The sequence below is a fragment of the Drosophila ficusphila genome, unplaced genomic scaffold (assembly GCF_018152265.1).
Source record: "Drosophila ficusphila isolate 14025-0441.05 unplaced genomic scaffold, ASM1815226v1 contig_348, whole genome shotgun sequence".
Lineage (NCBI taxonomy): Eukaryota > Metazoa > Arthropoda > Insecta > Diptera > Drosophilidae > Drosophila > Drosophila ficusphila.
In genome coordinates, this window is record NW_025064257.1 from 1,422,666 (window position 1) to 1,440,824 (window position 18,159).

At 38.2% G+C, this 18,159-nt stretch overlaps 1 protein-coding gene across 4 annotated transcripts in view; it reads left to right on the forward strand.

Annotated features, from left to right (window-relative positions):
- LOC108096154 (scavenger receptor class B member 1) overlaps positions 1-17,771 on the forward strand; it is a 95,817-nt gene extending 78,046 nt beyond the window's left edge. For 3 of the 4 annotated variants that reach the window (XM_043207881.1, XM_017197553.1, XM_017197539.2), the window contains exons 8-10: positions 2,201-2,326; positions 2,381-2,932; positions 14,832-16,205. In XM_043207881.1, the coding sequence (XP_043063816.1) occupies positions 2,201-2,326; positions 2,381-2,932; positions 14,832-14,969 (816 nt within the window). In that variant the 3' untranslated portion in view covers positions 14,970-16,205. Of the gene's footprint in view, positions 1-2,200; positions 2,327-2,380; positions 2,933-14,831; positions 16,206-17,535 lie in introns of those variants that run through there. The other variant, XM_043207882.1, reaches the window with a different exon arrangement.
- The last annotated feature ends 388 nt before the right edge of the window (positions 17,772-18,159 follow it).

The window sequence follows — 18,159 nt, forward strand, 5'->3', positions numbered from 1 at the left end:
CTATCCCGGAAAACGCTTATAAAAAATGTTTCGAAGACTGGAAGAATCGCTGGCATATGTGTATTGCCTCTAATGGGGACTACTTTGAAGGCGACAAAATAAATTTGGATGAATAAATAGAAATTTTTGACAGAAGGTACATTTAGGTAAACTTATTAAATACTATATACATACATATTAGGTTGTTTGATAATGACATACCGGTTTTTTTTACTGATTTTTGACGACGATTTTAACATAGTTAGCATTGTCCGATTTAAGTGATAGATGGTCTAGATGCTCCGTAGCTTGTGACGCATCACCAAAGATGTACAACGCCCTTACGATTCACCATGGCTGGCCGCTTCTGTTCAACTGCAATTTTCAATCGCTCCAGTTGTTCACAGTAGAGGTCAGAATATCCCACCATACACTCAGCAACACCTTCTGAGCCGTCAGTCCTGGCTTTGCCACCGTTTGAGACGACTCACCGTGCTTCTTATGCATATGTGATCCATTTTTCATCACCAGTGACTAACCGATCCAGAAATGAGTCGAGTTTATTACGGTGCAACAAAGATTCGCAGATTGATACACGGTCGAAAAGGTTTTTTTGGTATAACTCATGAGGCACCCATGTCGAACTTTTTTGTTAAATTTTTCGACTTTAAATGCCTATGGACGATTTCCGTGCTTGGTTGCAGCTCCTCTGGTATGGTTCTAATAGTCACATGACGATCTCGATCCTCTATTTCCATGATTTTATCCGTATCAACGGTCACTGGTCGTCCGGAAGGCTTGGGTGTTTCGGTATCAAAATTGCCACTTCGGAATCGCCTGTTCGGCGGTTTGAATCGAAAGTTTGTTATCTCCTAAGACAGACTATATGTCATTTTAAAAGTGATGCCAATACCTTTCAAACGATATACAGCATTGCCAGATACGATTATATTTGACTTCACGCATTGAAGGAGACACCTCAGACCCCATAAAGTATATATATTCTTGATCAGCATCACGAGCAGAATCGGAATACGTCTGTCCATCTGTCCGTTTCCGCGCAAACTGGTCTCTCAGTTTTAAAGCTATTTTGCTGAAAGTTTCCCAAAAGGTGTGTAGTTATTGCACGCAGTATATAAGTCGGAACGAGACGGATCGGGCGACTATATCGGATAGCTCCCATACGAGAGAATGAAATAAAAAATTCTCACGCCGTTATTTTTTCTCAGATCGACTTGAATTCTTCAAGATGGCGTTTTCTAACTGTTATTGAATTTCGGATTAAATTTGATCAAAATCGGATAACTCTATCATATAGCCATAGGAGAGATCGAAAAATATATATAGAATTAATGGAAATAAATTTGATAACATCGTTGTTTTTTAACCCACGAGCATGATTTTTTGAAAATCAAGTTTTTTAACAACCCTTATATTGAGAAAAAAGTTTCATAAAAATCGGACAACTATATCTTATAGCTGCCATAGAAAAGATCGAAAAATCTATATAGAAAAAAAGGAAATAAAATTGGTTGGTTGGTTTTTATTAGATAAGCATGATTTTTGGGATATAAAATATTCTAACGACTCTTGAAGGTAGCTTTAAAACTGAGAGACTAGTTTAAAGAGAAACGGACAGACGTACATACATATTTGGATTCTGATCGTGATGCTGATCAAGAATATATATACTTTATGGGGTCTGAGGTGTCTCCTTCACTGCGTTGCAAACTTCTGACTGAAATTATAATACCCTTTGCTCTGCAAGGGTATAAAAATCGACATAGCTTCGATGTTGTTTAGCGTTTATGTATTTTGTTCGACATACTATATGCATCGGCTTGCCGAACCTAGCTTCCTATCTTGTTTTTTTATGTAAATTTCCATTGTTTGTTTAAATATTGCTCACAACTTGAGACCTGAAATCCTATTATGTTGATGTGTGGAAACGATCCGAAAGGGTTTATTATGGTGTCTTTACTAGTACATGAATACGGATTCTCATATTTAATATATATTTTAATATTAAATAAAGGTATAATGCCGCCTTTAAGGGAAAAACAACAAAAGAAGTACTAAACCAAAGACTGCACGCAATCCAAGGGTAACACCTTACCACACAAAAAAGATATATCTGAAATCACACTAATGTAGCCAATATTGTTTTTATATAGCTACCACTTCATTAGCTTTTAAATTTATTTGTTTTCCTACATTTTAGGAATCCGGACTTCCGCTTTCTCTCACCGTCAAAGTGCAAATCAATATGCACTTCAAGGACCTCAGTAATTTTCCAAAAGTTTCCAGGTTTAGTCATTTAACTGCGCCCATGTTATGGTTTGATATCGTGCGTACACTTCCAACTAATTAATTTAGCGTATGATTTAAATTCCCATTACAGATGATGACAAAACTGCCCGACTCCCTGAATTCGCGATTTAACTTCTACCTTAACATATTGCCTTTAATAAATCCCCTAGCGTTCTGGAGTGGACTTTTGCTGGGAATAAGTCTCCTAGGCTATGCTATTACCAAGGCAACATTGCATTCTTCTAGCTTTGCACGCCAGACACCAAATATTTCTGTAGGCAAATACGCCCGATCCAATCTAACCCAGAAGACACACACACATATTCACACTCCCTGTGAATTAAAGCTGATAGATGATTCCCCAGTTGTCAGACAGGGCGTTAACCTACGATCTGTTGGCGACCACTTGTCCTTTTCCCAGTTCCAGCAGAAACCTACATACGACCTGGACACGGAACCCGCCCTGTTAAACGCTGACGAGACCAACGACGAGGAGAATGACTTTGACGTTATCCCCTTGAGCAAACAATTAGTTTCGTCTAAAACATACGTAGCAGTAGATCACTACCAAGACAAGGACAATGTCAGCCATCTTAGTGCCGTTTTGGAAAAACAGGAACCATGTTCAGTAGACCAGCAGCAGGTAAGTGCAAATGACTAAGGGTTGCAAAGTTATTTATTTGATCAACGTCAAAAACGCGTTTCTCATTTTTATACCCTTGCAGAGGGTATTATAATTTCATTTAGAAGTTTGCAACGCAGTGAAGGAAATAGCTAAGACCACATAATGTATATATATTCTTGATCAGCATCACGATCTGAATCGAAATACGTGTGTACGTCTCTCCGTCTGGCTGTTTTTATGTAAAAAAATCTCTTTCGAATTAAACTTTAACAAAATCGGACAACTTATCATATGTATAGTCTTTTGCCTATTTTGAGTGTATATATAGATATATTTAAATATATTGACTGAAAATTTCAAATTAATCCAGTAAATAGTTTCGGAGTAGTGAGCGTATTTTTAAAGACGTCTCCGACATAGTTCAAATAGTAGCCAAAACTTTAAATGCGTTTTTCAAAGTCGGTGAGAAATATTTCTCCGAGGGCTTGACCGTTTGACTTGAAATTTTCACAGGCTCTTCTTAGATACTTTTGTCAGGTAATGACGAACGGAATAAAATATTTCGATTTTTTTAAGTAACTTTAAAGTGTAAATTTTCGTGCCAAAAAAGATGGTTTTTGGTTGGGAAACCGCCATGTTGTCTAAGATCGATTATCTTTCGGTTTTTTGTATTCTGATAATTTGGATCAGAGAACCAGAGAGCCAGACACCTTTTTGTGAAGGACCTTCAGGAGTTATCCTACAGGATCGACGGAACCCAATATATTTTTTAAACTGTTTTATTTAGCTCACCCTGTTTGTTTCTTGGGTCAAAATTAGAAATTGAAATTTGAATACCTTCCTTTTGTCAGATTGATCTAAAATTTGGTACACACCTTCAGTTCCGATGACAATACAATATAGTAATATCAATAATATTGTAAATCCAAGATGGCGGCCGCAAAATGGCGGATAACGTACGTTTTATCAATCCCATCAATATGGGTATCAAATGAAAGTGCTCAACCAGTAGAATACAATGTTCTATATAAAATTAAAGTACAAGATGGCAGCCTCTACAAAATGGCGGATAACTTAGGTTTTATCAATCCCATCAACATGGGTATCAAATGAAAGGTCTCAACAAGTAGAATACAATTTACTATGCAAAATTGAACCGCCGCTACCAAATGGGTTTTAGTTATAAAATAAAAATAGGTAAAAAAACTTTTTAAGTTAAGCCGTTTTATATAAAACATACATTGCAATTTTTAAGATAAATGTAGGGGAGGGTGGTCCCATACCGACCGGTCGTACCATACCGACCCCCCATGTTTCTCAGAGATGGCGATGCTAGCCGAATTGTCGGTAACTTCAGTGAAAAGCTGTTATAACACAGACATTTTGGAGATAGATAGCCACTTTGACTTATTTTGTTTCACTGCAATTTTTCCGTTTGTTTTGTTTCAACGCCTGTGACATTTATTTTTGAGCTTTACTGAACTTGAGCTTAAATTTTTTTTTCTCTGCATAAAAATCGGAGAGTACATTTTTCTGATCGTTGATAGTCCTAGCTTTCACTCACATAATTAGAATTACATCGCTCTTTGCGTCTTTAGTTAATGCCGAGCAGTTAATCAGAAAAGGTCGTGGTGGTCCGAAACCGACCGCTAGGTGATGGTCCGAAACCGACCCCCATTTATTGGCAGCTTAATATGTCATAGAGTATTTTTGAGGGAAAATATGAAAAAGTAAACAAGATTCAGTAAAGAAAAGTAACAGAAACAGCAAAAAGATCAGAAGAAAGCGTAGAGACAGTCATCAACGAGCGGCTTTCGAAAAACAACGCGAAAACAACGCGAAAACTTACTATGAGAAAGAGGACAACTCAGAGTTCATCAATTGACTACAGTGCCCTTTATTTCATACATTAATTTTTATTTTCTGGAAAGAACCTTCAATATATTTCTTAATAAACGTCAAAATCATTAAATTCTATTTTAAGTTATTAAATTTTTCTGTTAAGAAATAGGGGGTCGGTTTCGGACCACTACTTTTGAGTACGACCAAAAAGTGGAGTTTTATATTTGCCTGAATATCTAACGCTTCAAAGCACCCACGCACTTACTAATCATTTAGATGTATAGTAAACTGATCCCTCTACATAGTAAATTTTTGAACTGAACTGAAAAATTGATTTTTTCTCACCTTTATCGCCTTTGCCTTTTAGGGGGTCGGTATGGGACCACCCTCCCCTACTAAAAACCTACAAATAATATAAAATAGATACAGACGTGAGAATTATAAACATATGCTTAGACTAGACTAAAATAAAACCGTGGGGCAAACAAACATTTTAACCAACGAATGTAGACAATTGACGTGCCCCACGGTTTTATTTTAGTCGAGTCTAAGCATTTTATATTGGGTCTACAACTTTGCTTCCGCCGTTTTCCAATAGATGTCTCTAGGGTCAAGCACTGGTCGATATAAATCGATTAAATACTTTTATATCGATCTTGCACATCTGTCCAACAAAACCCAACTAAATATTTGTGGATATCTGTTTGCATCCCAAACTTATTCTCAACTGAAAATGTCACTTTTTGAGCCGAATTCTCGACATTTGCGGGAAATTTTGCTTTTCTTTTTTAATTCCAAGAAAAGTGCTGCTAAAGCTTATCGAATGCTTTTGGATACGTACGGTGAGGATGTTCTGAGTCAAAGAACATGTCGCGAATGGTTTCAACGTTTTAAGAATGGTGGTTATGAAGTCAAAGACCGGCATGGTGGTGGAAGGGAGAAGATTTTCGAAGATGCTGAATTGGAAGCATTACTCGACCAAGATGCGTTTCAAACCCAAGAGGAGTTGGCCAAATCATTGCAAGTGGCGTGTCAAAACGCCTCAAAGCCATGGGGATGATTCAGAAACAAGGAAACTGGGTTCCTTACGACTTAAAACCAAGAGATGTCGGACGGCGCTTTTTTGCATGAGAACAGCTGCTCCAAAGGCAAAACCGGACGGGATTTCTACATCGCATCGTAACTGGCGACGAAAAATGGGTCCATTACGATAATCCTAAGCAAAGAAAGTCATGGGGAAAGCATGGACATGCCTCCACGTCGACGGCAAAACCGAACATTCACGGCGCCAAGGTCATGCTCTGCATTTGGTGGGACCAGCTGGGGGTGATGTATTATGAGCTGCTAAAGCCAAGTGAAACCATCACAGGAGATCGATACCGAACGCAATTGATGCGTTTGAGCCGAGCAATTAAAGAAAAACGGCCACAGTACGAGGAAAGACACGATAAAGTCATTCTCCAGCATGGCAATGCTCGGTCTCACGTCGCAAAGGTGATCAAAAAATATTTGGAGACGCTGAAATGGGAAATCTTACCCCACCCGCCGTATTCTCCAGACGTTGCTCCATCTGACTACCACCTGTTCCGATCGATGGCACACGGTCTAGCTAAAGAGCACTTCAGTTCTTATGAAGAAGTCAAAAATTGGATTGATACTTGGATCGACTCGAAAGATGAGGAGTTCTTTCGTCACGGAATACGCATGCTGCCAGAAAGACGGTCAAAAGTAGTAGCTAGCGACGGCCAACATTTTGAATAACATTTCTGAAACCGTTTTTTTTACAATAGAGCCTTGAATTTACAAAAAAAAACACCGGTAGCACTCCGGGAGTGCCGGCAGAAGTGAAAACTTCAATATTAACGTTGTGTTTAATTATAAGTATAAAAGTACTATCATTTATGAGAGAGGTAGAATACAATGTTTATTTATTGCGCTATCGTACCAAAAATATGGAAATTTATATGTTGTTATTTATAATATTATATCGTTATTTATATCTCTCAGAAAAATCAACTTCCATCCATAATTTCGACGACTTTTACACCATCGCTATTATCAGAATCATCATTGCAAATTTTTACAACTGATACAATTGGTTTATGATAACTGAAGTCAGTGCCGGATTAAGCTAGCGCGGGGCCTGTAGCAAATTCTGTCAAGGGGCCCTTGCTTTGCTTTAGGTTCTCAAGTTTAGGGTATTAAATAAAACAAAATTGTTACAAATAAACTTTTCTGGATTTAATATGGGCAAATTTAGAGATAACACTTTCAATATCGACTTCTTTAAGCAAATCATGCTCTATATTCAACAAAGTGAGATGATTAAGACGTTCTTGGCCCATCGTGTTCCTTAATTCATTTTTAATACGTTTTAATGTTGAAAAAGAACGTTCGCCACTGCAGATAGTGATCATGAGAGACAAGTAAATGCGCAAGGCAATTTCTAAGTTTGGGAAACACGATTCTAAAGAATTATTTAATAAAAGTTTATAAAATTGCTGTTCCAGAGGCTCCTGTTTCGTGCTGTCAATAACAGTAGCCACATCTGTTTTCAGCAGCTCTGCGAACTGCACTAATTCGCCACCTAGGCTGTTCTCCAAATCATCTTCGTAAGCACTGACCATACTTAAGTCATGCAAATTATTTTTAGGCTCCTATCTAAATTTTTTTTTTTACGATCAGATAGGTAGGAGTTGGAGCGCGGCCGCGCGGGGCCCCCAATGCGCGGGGCCCGTAGCATTTGCTACTCCTGCTATATGGCTAATCCGGCACTGACTGAAGTAAGAAACAAACAGTTTTGATTTGAACCTATTTAAGTGTAAGTACAAGGTACTGTCGTCGGCTTTTTTTCCCCGCACTACAATGATGAGTGCGAGTGAGAGGGTGTTTTCCCGTAAGTGCGAAAGAAACAGAAGAAGATGATGTCGTTTTACCCTTATGCTGTGCACGGGGTTAAAAAAGGACTGTGATATGATCATGAGTATTAATTTTTCCGAAATATTTGGTTTTTACCCAAAGCTACCCTTCAGGACTCGCTCCCATATTGTTCACATTTCAAAATATTTTTCTGCAATATTACATGTTACGCCTTGTATGTGCTTGCTGCAATAATTGCAACACGTATTTTTCACAAGCACACAAGGGTTAACGTTTCACTTCGAAATCCCGAGCGCACTGAACCATAGGGGGAAAAAACCCGAGCGATTTTGCAGCCGACGAGACTACCTTGTATAATTGTACCATGACTCAGGCACGGTAGAAAGAGTGGGAGATACTAGTTCCTCTCCCTTCCCCTCGATCTTACGCTTTTTCGATCAGCATAACGGGACCCTGACGCGAGTTTGAATGTTTTTACCCTGCTCAACGCCGCTAAAGAAGTTTTCACTTCAAAAACGGCGGAAGCAAAGTTGTAGACCCAATAATTATCCAGCCTTTCGATTCCAAACCAAATTTAATTAAATAATAAACAACAATGAGCAAATTGGAGTTATAAAATTTTATAAGCCTTTTCGAGACATTTGTTGACAAAGATGACGCTCTGCACGATATTAAAAAATTTAACCATTTAATATAGTGTCTAGCTGGAGACGCTTTAGGCACAGGCAGGCCATTTCAAGTAACTGCGGCCAACTATCCCAAGGCCCTGGCTAGCCTGAAGCGGGTGTACGATAATGATTGTCTGATATTTCTTCGACAATATATCGACACTTTTCAATCTGCCAAAAATGTGCCAGCCATCAGCTACAGCCTTGAGAAACCTGATCGACACAGTCAGAGCTCTTTATGATTCTTTGCTGTCTATTGGGGATGACAAACCAATTACGAATGCCATTCTCATTCATTTAATAATGAGCAAAGTTTATGCAGGAACAAAGAGGAAGTTGGAAGAACAGTTGGACTGTACATCGCTTCCGCTTTGGAGGGAATGTGAGTCGGCTCTGGACAGGCGATACCAGCACATGGTCGCCGAGGAGGTTTCCAAACCGAAAAATGTTCAGCCAAGCCAGACTTTTCCGAAGAAGAGTGGAAACAAAAGGGTGTTCAAATCTTCACACCACACTTTGCTGCACATATACTCGCCTAAGACAAATCTCGCGTTGCCGCCTCCTCCTCAGCCCACGCTCATGCAATAGACTCCATTCACTTCACATGTTTTACATGCGACTGCAGCGAATAGAGTCCTTCTTGCTACAGCTGTCGTGAGCGTATTAACAAAAAGTGGCGAATTTGTGGAGGCTCGAGCGTTACTTGACTCTGATTCACAAATAAATTTTGTGACCGACGAGCTCGCTCAGAGACTACAAATTAAAAGAGAGAGGAGTGTATGATCTTGTGGGGCATTGGTGAAACGAATGCCCAAGCAACAAAGAAAATACACAAAATAGTGAAGTCGCGAGTAGGAACAGTCAGTTGTTTTTACATATTAAAAAAGATTTCTGGTTATCATCCGGATCAAGCGGTGAACACCAGCGGGTGGAGGGTGCCGGAAAATATTAAATTGGCAAATCCATTCTTCTTCAAGCCCCAAAAAATAGACATGCTTATCGGCGCAGATTCATTTTTTGAAATTCTGTCAGTCGGCCAGATAAAGCAGGGGCCTGAACTTCCCATCTTGCAAAAAAAATGTTCTCGGCTGGATAGTGTCAGGGAGATGTACCTCTGAAACCAAAATTAAGGCAGAAAATTCGGGACATCTCAGCTGTCAGGAAGAAGCGTTGGAGTCAATCGACACAACCCTGCAGAAATTTTGAACTGTGGAGGACCTGCCTCCTAAGGCTAAAGTCCATAATCCTGAGCAGCAACTTTGTGAACCACACTTTGAGAAGAATACTCAAAGACTGTCGTCCGGGAGATTTTCGGTTCGTCTGCCGTTCAAATCTGACCCAAATACTCTTGGTTCTTCGTATGAAGTTGCGAAACGTAGATTTTTGTCGCTGGAAACGAGATTGTCCAAAGATCCTTCATTAAAAAAATGTATCTGGATTTTATGGAGGAATATGCGTCAATGGGCCATATGTCTTCTACTGATGATAAAATTCCAGATGGTCCACACTATTTCATTCCGCACGAATGCGTGCTGCGGCCTCAAAGCACCAAATCCAAGTTGAGAGTGATGTTCGATGCCTCAAGCCGCACATCGACACAGGTTGCGTTGAATGACATCTTGATGGTAGGCCCCACAAAAGATGTATCGCCAAGTGATGGTTGACGAAGCTGACCGAAACTATCAGCTTATAGTGTGGAGACGAGATCCTTCTGAGTCTCTGAAGATCTTCATATGGAACATCGCCAGCACCCTTCATGGCCATCTGGTGTTTAATGCGGCTTGGAAAGATGACACAGGCTAAGTATCCAAATGCCGCAAAGGCATTTGTTGACAGGCACCGGATGCGTTGTGAACCTGCAAAGCCTTCGTGATGAAGTGTCTCAGGTTTTGCAAGAGGCAGGTTTCGAATTGGCAAAGTGGTTTTCAAACTGCCCAGAGATCTCCGCATCTGACAGCGCAATCATGCCATTATTGGCTGACTCAGATGTAACTAAACCCCTTGGAGTGGTTTGGTTACCTGGTAAAGATTACTTCCAATTTCGTTTGGATGACTCTTTCCAGGATCTTCGTCCGACAAAACGAATAATCCTCCCCGTGACTGCGAGACTTTTCGATCCACTGGTCCTGTTGTGTCCTTTGGTCACAAAGGCAAAGATGCTTTGACAGGAGCTGTGGCTTCGAAAATTATATTGGGACGAGTCGCTACCGATGCAGCTACAAACGTCGTGGGAAGCCTTTAAAGCAACTCTGCTGCAACTGCCCAAAGTTTAGGTATCGCGGTTCGTTCATACAGATCCGCAAGTCCCGATTGAAATACACGGTTTCGCTGACGCTTCCATGCGAGCATATGGAGCGTGCATCTACGTTCGCACTCAAATTGCTGAAGGTTTTAAATTGTCATTACTGACGGCCAAATCTAAAGTAGCTCCCCTCAAGACGAAAACTTTGCCTCGCCTTGAGCTGTGTGCAGCTCACCTTTTAGCAGATCTTCTTAATCGTGTAAGGCCATTACTAAATTGCGCTATTAAAAAAGTGGTCCTAAAGTCGGTCCTCCGAGATCACTCTGTATTGGATCAAAGCTCATCATTCGTCGTTGTTCGTTTTAGTCTCAAACCGAGTAGCTGAGATCCAAGAGTAGTCGGAGAATGCAATTTGACGACACGTTCCCATGACAGTTAACCCAGTGGATATAGTGTCTCGAGGATGTGACGTTGAAGATCTCTTAACGTCCATTTGGTTCGCTGGGCCGTCATTTTTACTTGACACAGAAAGTAATTGGCCTGTAAATCAACACCTCGAACTCCCTTCAGAAGTCGTATCGAGTGAGTTACGCAAGTCGGCGTTAACTCTTGTTGTTACACCAGAGCCCAACTACCTGCTTCAGAAAACAGAGTCCTTTTCGTTGCATTTGAAGCTGCTGAGAATTTTCGTGTGGGTTTTCCGATTTATTCGAAGGCGTAAGAAGTTTTACAGCCTTTCGAAAAAAGCATTACGCCAAGAGAACTGAATTTTGCTTTCGAGAAAATTGTAGAAGTTATCCAATCTCACGAAATCAGTGACGACATAGGCGAAATTCGAAAAAAGAAACCGGTATCAACGCATATTCAAAAGCTTAAGCAGGAAAATAAATTTGATTGGTGCTCTTCGACATTATTGCGAGTTGGTGGTCGGTTATTGAATGCTCTTATCTCGTACGAAGCCAAATTTCCGTTGTTGATGACGAAAAGCTTACAGTTCGTTAAAACTTACGTGTCATATCTGCCCGTTACGAATTGTCACGCTGGTCCTCGAGCTCTTCTGAGTCTTTTGCGAGACAAAGTCTGGTTGGTCAATGCTCAAGACGTATGTCACCGAACCGTTCGTTCGTGCATGCGCTGCTTTCGATGCAACCCGAAATTCTTGACGCAAATTATGGGGAACTTGCCATCAGACAGACTCCGAGCTCTCCGCCCTTTTAATATCTGTGGCGTCGATTTTTGTGGGCCATTTTGCACGACATCCGTGGTAAAGTACCGTACAAGTCATATGTGGCCTTGTTTGTGTGTTTTGCGTCCAAAGCGGTCCACTTAGAGTTAGTGTCTGACCAAACTCCACTGATGCATTTTTATTGGATTTTCAAAGGTTCGTGAGTCGTCGCGGGATTCCGGAGAAGGTGTGGTGCGACAACGCGACCAATTTCGTCGGCGCAGATCGTCACCTGAGAGAGTTCCGGGCCCGTCTGTAGGAGCAGGGGGCGGTGTAGAAGCATTCGCATCAAAAAAAGGATGCGAGTTTGCGTTCATACCGCCCAGAACACCTCACTTCGGCGGTCTATGGGAAGCAGGTGTGAAGTCTGCAAAGCACCTGTTCCTTCGAACGGTCGGTCGCGACCTCTTGATCGCGGAGGAGCTCGGAACTCTCCTCGCCAGCGTGGAGGCGGTGCTGAACTCAAGGCCCACCGGAGCGCTAAGCAGCGACCCCAGCGACGGCGAAATCCTAACCCCCGGGCATCTCCTGATCGGCGGTCCTCTGGTAGCTCCACCACCGTCGGCACTCCCGGACCAGATCAGCCCGACCTGCTGCGAAGATGGCACAGTGTCTCGTCGCTCAGGAGTACGTCTCCAGTCTGCAAACGAGGCCAAAGTGGAACCAGGAGGTCCGAAACGTCGACGTGGGAGCGCTCTTCGTCGTCGGCGAGGACAATCTGCCGCCCCAGTAGTGGAGGATCGGGCGCGTAGTGGCGGTGCACGTCGGCGCTGATGGGAAGGTCAGAGTGGCGGCCGTCAGGACTTCAGATGGAATATTTAGGCGGATGACTCGTCTGGCTCTACTGCCAATATTCTCCTGAAGGACGTCGCCTCTTCAGAGGGGGCGTTGTTTAGTTATATTTAAAGTGTAACGCGGGAGCGGGGCTTTATAAAGCTTTTCGCTCAGGCTAATTCGGCCGCCGCTCTCCCCGCTCATTACTTTTGGGTTGGCATGTAAGAGAATTTGTATGAAATTAAAGTTAGTTGAAAATTGAACTCCTTATCGTACGCATTGCGTAACTCTCATTTTCGTTTTTCGCTAAAACTTGCAAAGAAATAAACCACACGATTTAAATCTTGCCAAGAAATAAACCACTGCATCACAAGTTTCTCGTATTTGTTGTCAATATAAATGCATATTGTTTTTTCAATAATTATTATTGGTTAAAAATAAGTTTAAAAACTTGCAAAACTTCTGACTGAAATAATAATACAAAGGTATAGAAAAATGCATTGATTTCGTAGTTTACGATGTTAAAATTTGCCTTCATGTATAAGTTAGAAATTAATAATCTATACATTTTTAAATTGCTGTTCACATAAAAGTAACGGGGTTATCTTTGAGAATATACTTATTTTTTAAGACTATTTTTATTACGCAGAAATAATATTGTTTTGAAAATCGAACTCCCTTAGGCATTGGACAAAGGTAATTCGAGGCAATCGATTTAACGTTCTTGAGTAAAAGTAGAACAAAACACAAGTTATATACAAAATTTCTAGGTAAGAAACAAATGTGGAATATAATAAAAATTTAGGTAGATCCTAACTGGGGTTTTACAACTTAAGTCAGACGTTTACAGCGCAGTGAAGAATATATTTTAAGCCCCACGAATACCAGCATCAACTTTATTACAAGGAAGTTTATTACAAATAAGAAAAAATCTTTTATTTGCTATAGTGTTTTTTTATAACCTATAATGTATTCAGTCTTAGAACACTGAGTCGCCACTCGTTGCCCTTCTTAGAACAATGTTTCCCAATTCAAAAGTGTACAAACTGGTACAGTGGTCAAACCAACTATTCTATGCCGTACAGATACAGTGGGCAAAGTGACTATTCTACGACATATATATTATACATCCATATATCGCTACGTCCCGAGAATTTAATATACCGAGGAGGGCATTTCGGAACAAGAAAGATGCGAAATATGAAAACAAAGTTAATGTAAGAACAAAAGTATTGTTATAACTCAAAAAATAGTTTTCCATACAATATAGTGTATCGAACTGATTTGTTTATCTCTGCTTGCTACCTAAAAGTGCTCAGATAAATTTGTAGGCTCATCCTACCAAATTGATATGTGCGGGACTGCCCGTGCCCAACAAATTGTTTTTTTTTTTACATTTTAAACAAATAATCATTAATTTCAGATCTGAAAAGAAAGCAAGATTTTATTTAAAGCAATTTCAATTTTAATTTTCAATCGCTTACGAAATATAAAATAAAACACTTCGAATCGAATGCAAAAATTAATGTTAACGGCGACGTTCAATCTCCTTCACTCTGTAAAAACTCTGAGCACGTTTTAAAATCTGCTCAAACAAAAACCCGCCGAGTCTTCTGTGACACTTCGGAATATCTTAGTTCTTGGCATGTCCCCCAGCATTAAACACAATATCCACTTTGTACGGAAATCATCTTGCAAGGGGTATAACACGAGATGAAAAGAATAACCCGTAAACAATGGAGCGATTTGTCAGTTTATGGGCTTGGAAATAAGTCTTAATAAGAAGAATGTTTCATTTTTTTTTATTTTAAAAGCCCGACTTAAAGACTCCCCGCTACGTACTTACTAAAAGTATTTTGCAAATTAATTTTGTTTATTAATTAAATTGTCTTTCATTAAATCTTCAGGTCTCTCCGAATTTCGGGGTTTGTGGGTGTGGGCATCAGGGTTATTTAATTATTTAAATTCTAATGTTCTTGCTTTTATATTTTCAAAGATTAAAAAAAAAAAAAATACGGACCGATGGACGACATAGTTTCCTGAATTAAGAGCGTAAAAGTGGGCTTTAAAAGTTCAATTAACATTATTTGCACGCAAGTGTACTTCGTGACATTACAAACATGTGATGTAAAAAAAAGTGGTCTTTAAATTTGCAAATTTGCAGTTTGAATTGCTTATTGTACTGGTTAGTTCTCATTCTCATTCATGTACCTGTTCATTTGAATTCATTGTCCTAGTTCAGTTCTCCATAAAATTAATTTATTTCTTTTGTATAATTTTTTTTAGACTTTCTTTACCTCAAGCAAAATCCAAAGATCCGGGTCCGATAAGAACATTGAAAGCTATAGCAAAACCAAAGGATATATACCCAACACGGAACTTGTTTATTGGGAAAACACAGAGCAAGTCTGCAAAACTTCGTGAAGTTGGCTGTTGGTACATTTAATATATGTTCAGAATTACTTTATATTGTATCGCACAATTGGGTCTGTATAGCGTTATATTATATGGTATAGTTAAATAGTGTATACACTAGTTGGCATGTTTTTTCTGGCGAATACAAAATAGTAAACTTTTGTGAAAGATTTAAATGGGATTATGATTTGATTTGTGTACCTACAATTCATTTGATTTATGTACAACTTAAGTACATAGACTTTTAAGTAAACCAAATTTTTTGAGTGGACCTGAAGTTATAAATAGTAATAAAATTAAGCATTGGCCAGGTTTTAAATTAATAAAAATGACTCGTCAAAACAATTATGCCAACCAGGGTACATGTTTTAAATTCGTAATATTTTTACAATATAAAAGCATTTAAATTGTCAAAAGTATCAAAACCTTGTGAATGCTATGTAAAGTTCGCATTTTACGCTTTTTAAGGAAAGTATAAACTCAACTTTCTTTCTATATATTGTTAACCTTAAGACTTTTGTAACGTGGTTCGTATGCTCTGTAAATTGATCCATTTGAATATTACAAAAAATTTAATCAAAATTTTAATCAAATCAAACCAATATTATTAAGTTATTCTTTTATAAAAAAAACTGCTGTGATTTTGTAGTTTACGATGTTAAAATTTGCCTTCATGTATAAGTTAAAAATTAATAATCTATACATTTTTAAATTGCTGAACTAAAGTTCACATAAATGTACCGGGATTATCTTTGAGAATATGCTTATTTTTTAAGACTATTTTTATTACGCAGAAATAATATTGTTTTGAAAATCGAACTCCCTTAGGCATTGGACAAAGGTAATTCGAGGCAATTGATTTAACGTTCTTGAGTAAAAGTAGAACAAGACACGAGTGATTTACAATATTTCTAGATAAGAAACAAACTGCTGTACGGGTTTATTAGTGTGGAATATAATAAAACTTTTGGTAGATCATAACAGGGGTTTTACAACTTAAGTCAGACGTTTACCGCGCAGTGAAGAATATATTTTAAGCCCCACGAATACCAGCATCAACTTTATTACAAGAAAGTTTATTGAAAATAAGAAAAAATCTTTTGTTTACTAAAGTGTTTTTTTATAAGCTATGATATATTCAGTGGTATTTGACGGTAAAATTTGAGTGTTTTATTTTGTGTACAAATTTGTTTTTATAGCATTAGGGATAAGGAATAAATAAATAAGCAATCCCTAAACTACCTATATATCAAGAAGTGTTTTGATTTTTATTATAAGCAGAGCACGAGATATTGTGGTCCTTCTGGTTCAGAATGACCACACAAGAAAGTTTGTATATATATCCATGTGTCGCAGATGCCTACGGCAACGTCCCGAGATTTTAACATACCGAGGAGGTCATTTCGGAACAGGAAAAATAGCTTTTTATAACTCAGCCAATAGTTTTCTATACAACAAAGTACCGAACTGATTTGTTTATCTCTGGTTGCTACCTAAAAGTGCTCAGTTAAATTTGTAGGTTCAACCTACCAAATCGATATGTGCGGGACTGCCCGTGCCCAAGACAGAACACCCTTATAGAAAAGATTGTTTTTTTTTTACATTTTAAACAAATAATCATTAATTTCAGATCTGAAAAGAAAGCAAGATTTTATTTAAAGCAATTTAAATCGCCTACGAAATATAAAATGAAACACTTCGTTGTTTTACTGTAAAAACGAATACAAAAAAGAATGTTACTGCATTTTGTTTTTACAGAGCGGCGACGTTCAATCGCCTTCACTCTGTAAAAACTCTGCCGAGACTTCTGTGGCACTTCCGTATATCTTAGTTCTTGGCATGTCCCTCAGCATTAAATAAAATATCCACTTTGTACGGAAATCATCTTGCAAGAGGTATTACATGAGATGAAAAGAAAAACACGTAAACAATGGAGCGATTTGTCACAGTATTGGATGGCATGACTTTAGGCTCGGTAATATTTATGATTTATTTTAACTATTGTATGTCTAAATAATAAGAATGTTTAATATTTTTTTTATTTTAAAAGCCCGGCTTAAAGACTCTCCGCTACGTACTTACTAAAAGTGTTTTGCAAATTAATTTTCTTTATTAATTGAATTGTCTTTCATCAAATCTTCGGGTCTCTCCGAATTTCGGGGTTTGTGGGTGTGGCCAAGAGGGTTATTTAATTATTTAAATTCTAATGTTCTTGCTTTTATATTTTCAAAGATTAAAAAAAAAAATGGACGACATAGTTACCTAAATTAAGAACGTAAAAGTGGGCTTTAAAAGTTCAATTAACATTATTTGCACGCAAGTGTACTTCGTGACATTACAAACATGTGATGTAAAAAAAGTGGTCTTTAAATTTGCAAATTTGCAGTTTGAATTGCTTATTGTACTGGTTAGTTTATTACACTGTTGACCAATCTGCTTCTAAATAAATTCTTTAAATTTGGTCTGAAGATTTTGAATAAATTTCATACTCATGCATGTACCTGTTCATTTGAATTAATTGTCCCAGTTGAGTGTTCCATAAACTTAATTTATTTCTTTTGTTTACCTATTTTAGATTTTCTTTACCTCAAGCAAAATCCAAAGATCCGGGTCTGATAAGAACATTGAATGCTATAGCAAAACCAAAGGATGTATACCCAACACGGAACTTCTTTATTGGGAAAACACAAAGAAAGTCTGCAAAACTTCGTAAATTTGGTTTTTGGTACATTTAATATACATATGTTCAGAATTACTTTATATTGTATCGCAAAATTGGGTCTGTATAGCGTTATATTATATGGTATAGTCAAATAGTTAAATAGTATATACACTAGTTGGTATGTTTTTTCTGGCGAATACAAAATAGTAGACTTTTGTGGAAGATTTAAATGGGATTATTGGTTATTTTTAACCACTTATGTACAACTTACATAGACTTCTAAATAAACCAAATTTTTTGAGTGGAACTAAAGTTATAAAAAGTAATAAAATATAGCAACCAATATTGTCAATACAATTATGCTAACCAGGGTACATGTTTTAAATTTGTAATATTTTTACAATATAAAAGCATTTAAATTGTCAAAAGTATCAAAACCTTGTGAATGCTGTGTAAAAAGCTGGCATTTTACGCTTTTTAAGGAAAGAATAAACTGAACTGTGGTTCTTTTTATATATTTTTGTACCTTAAGGGGCA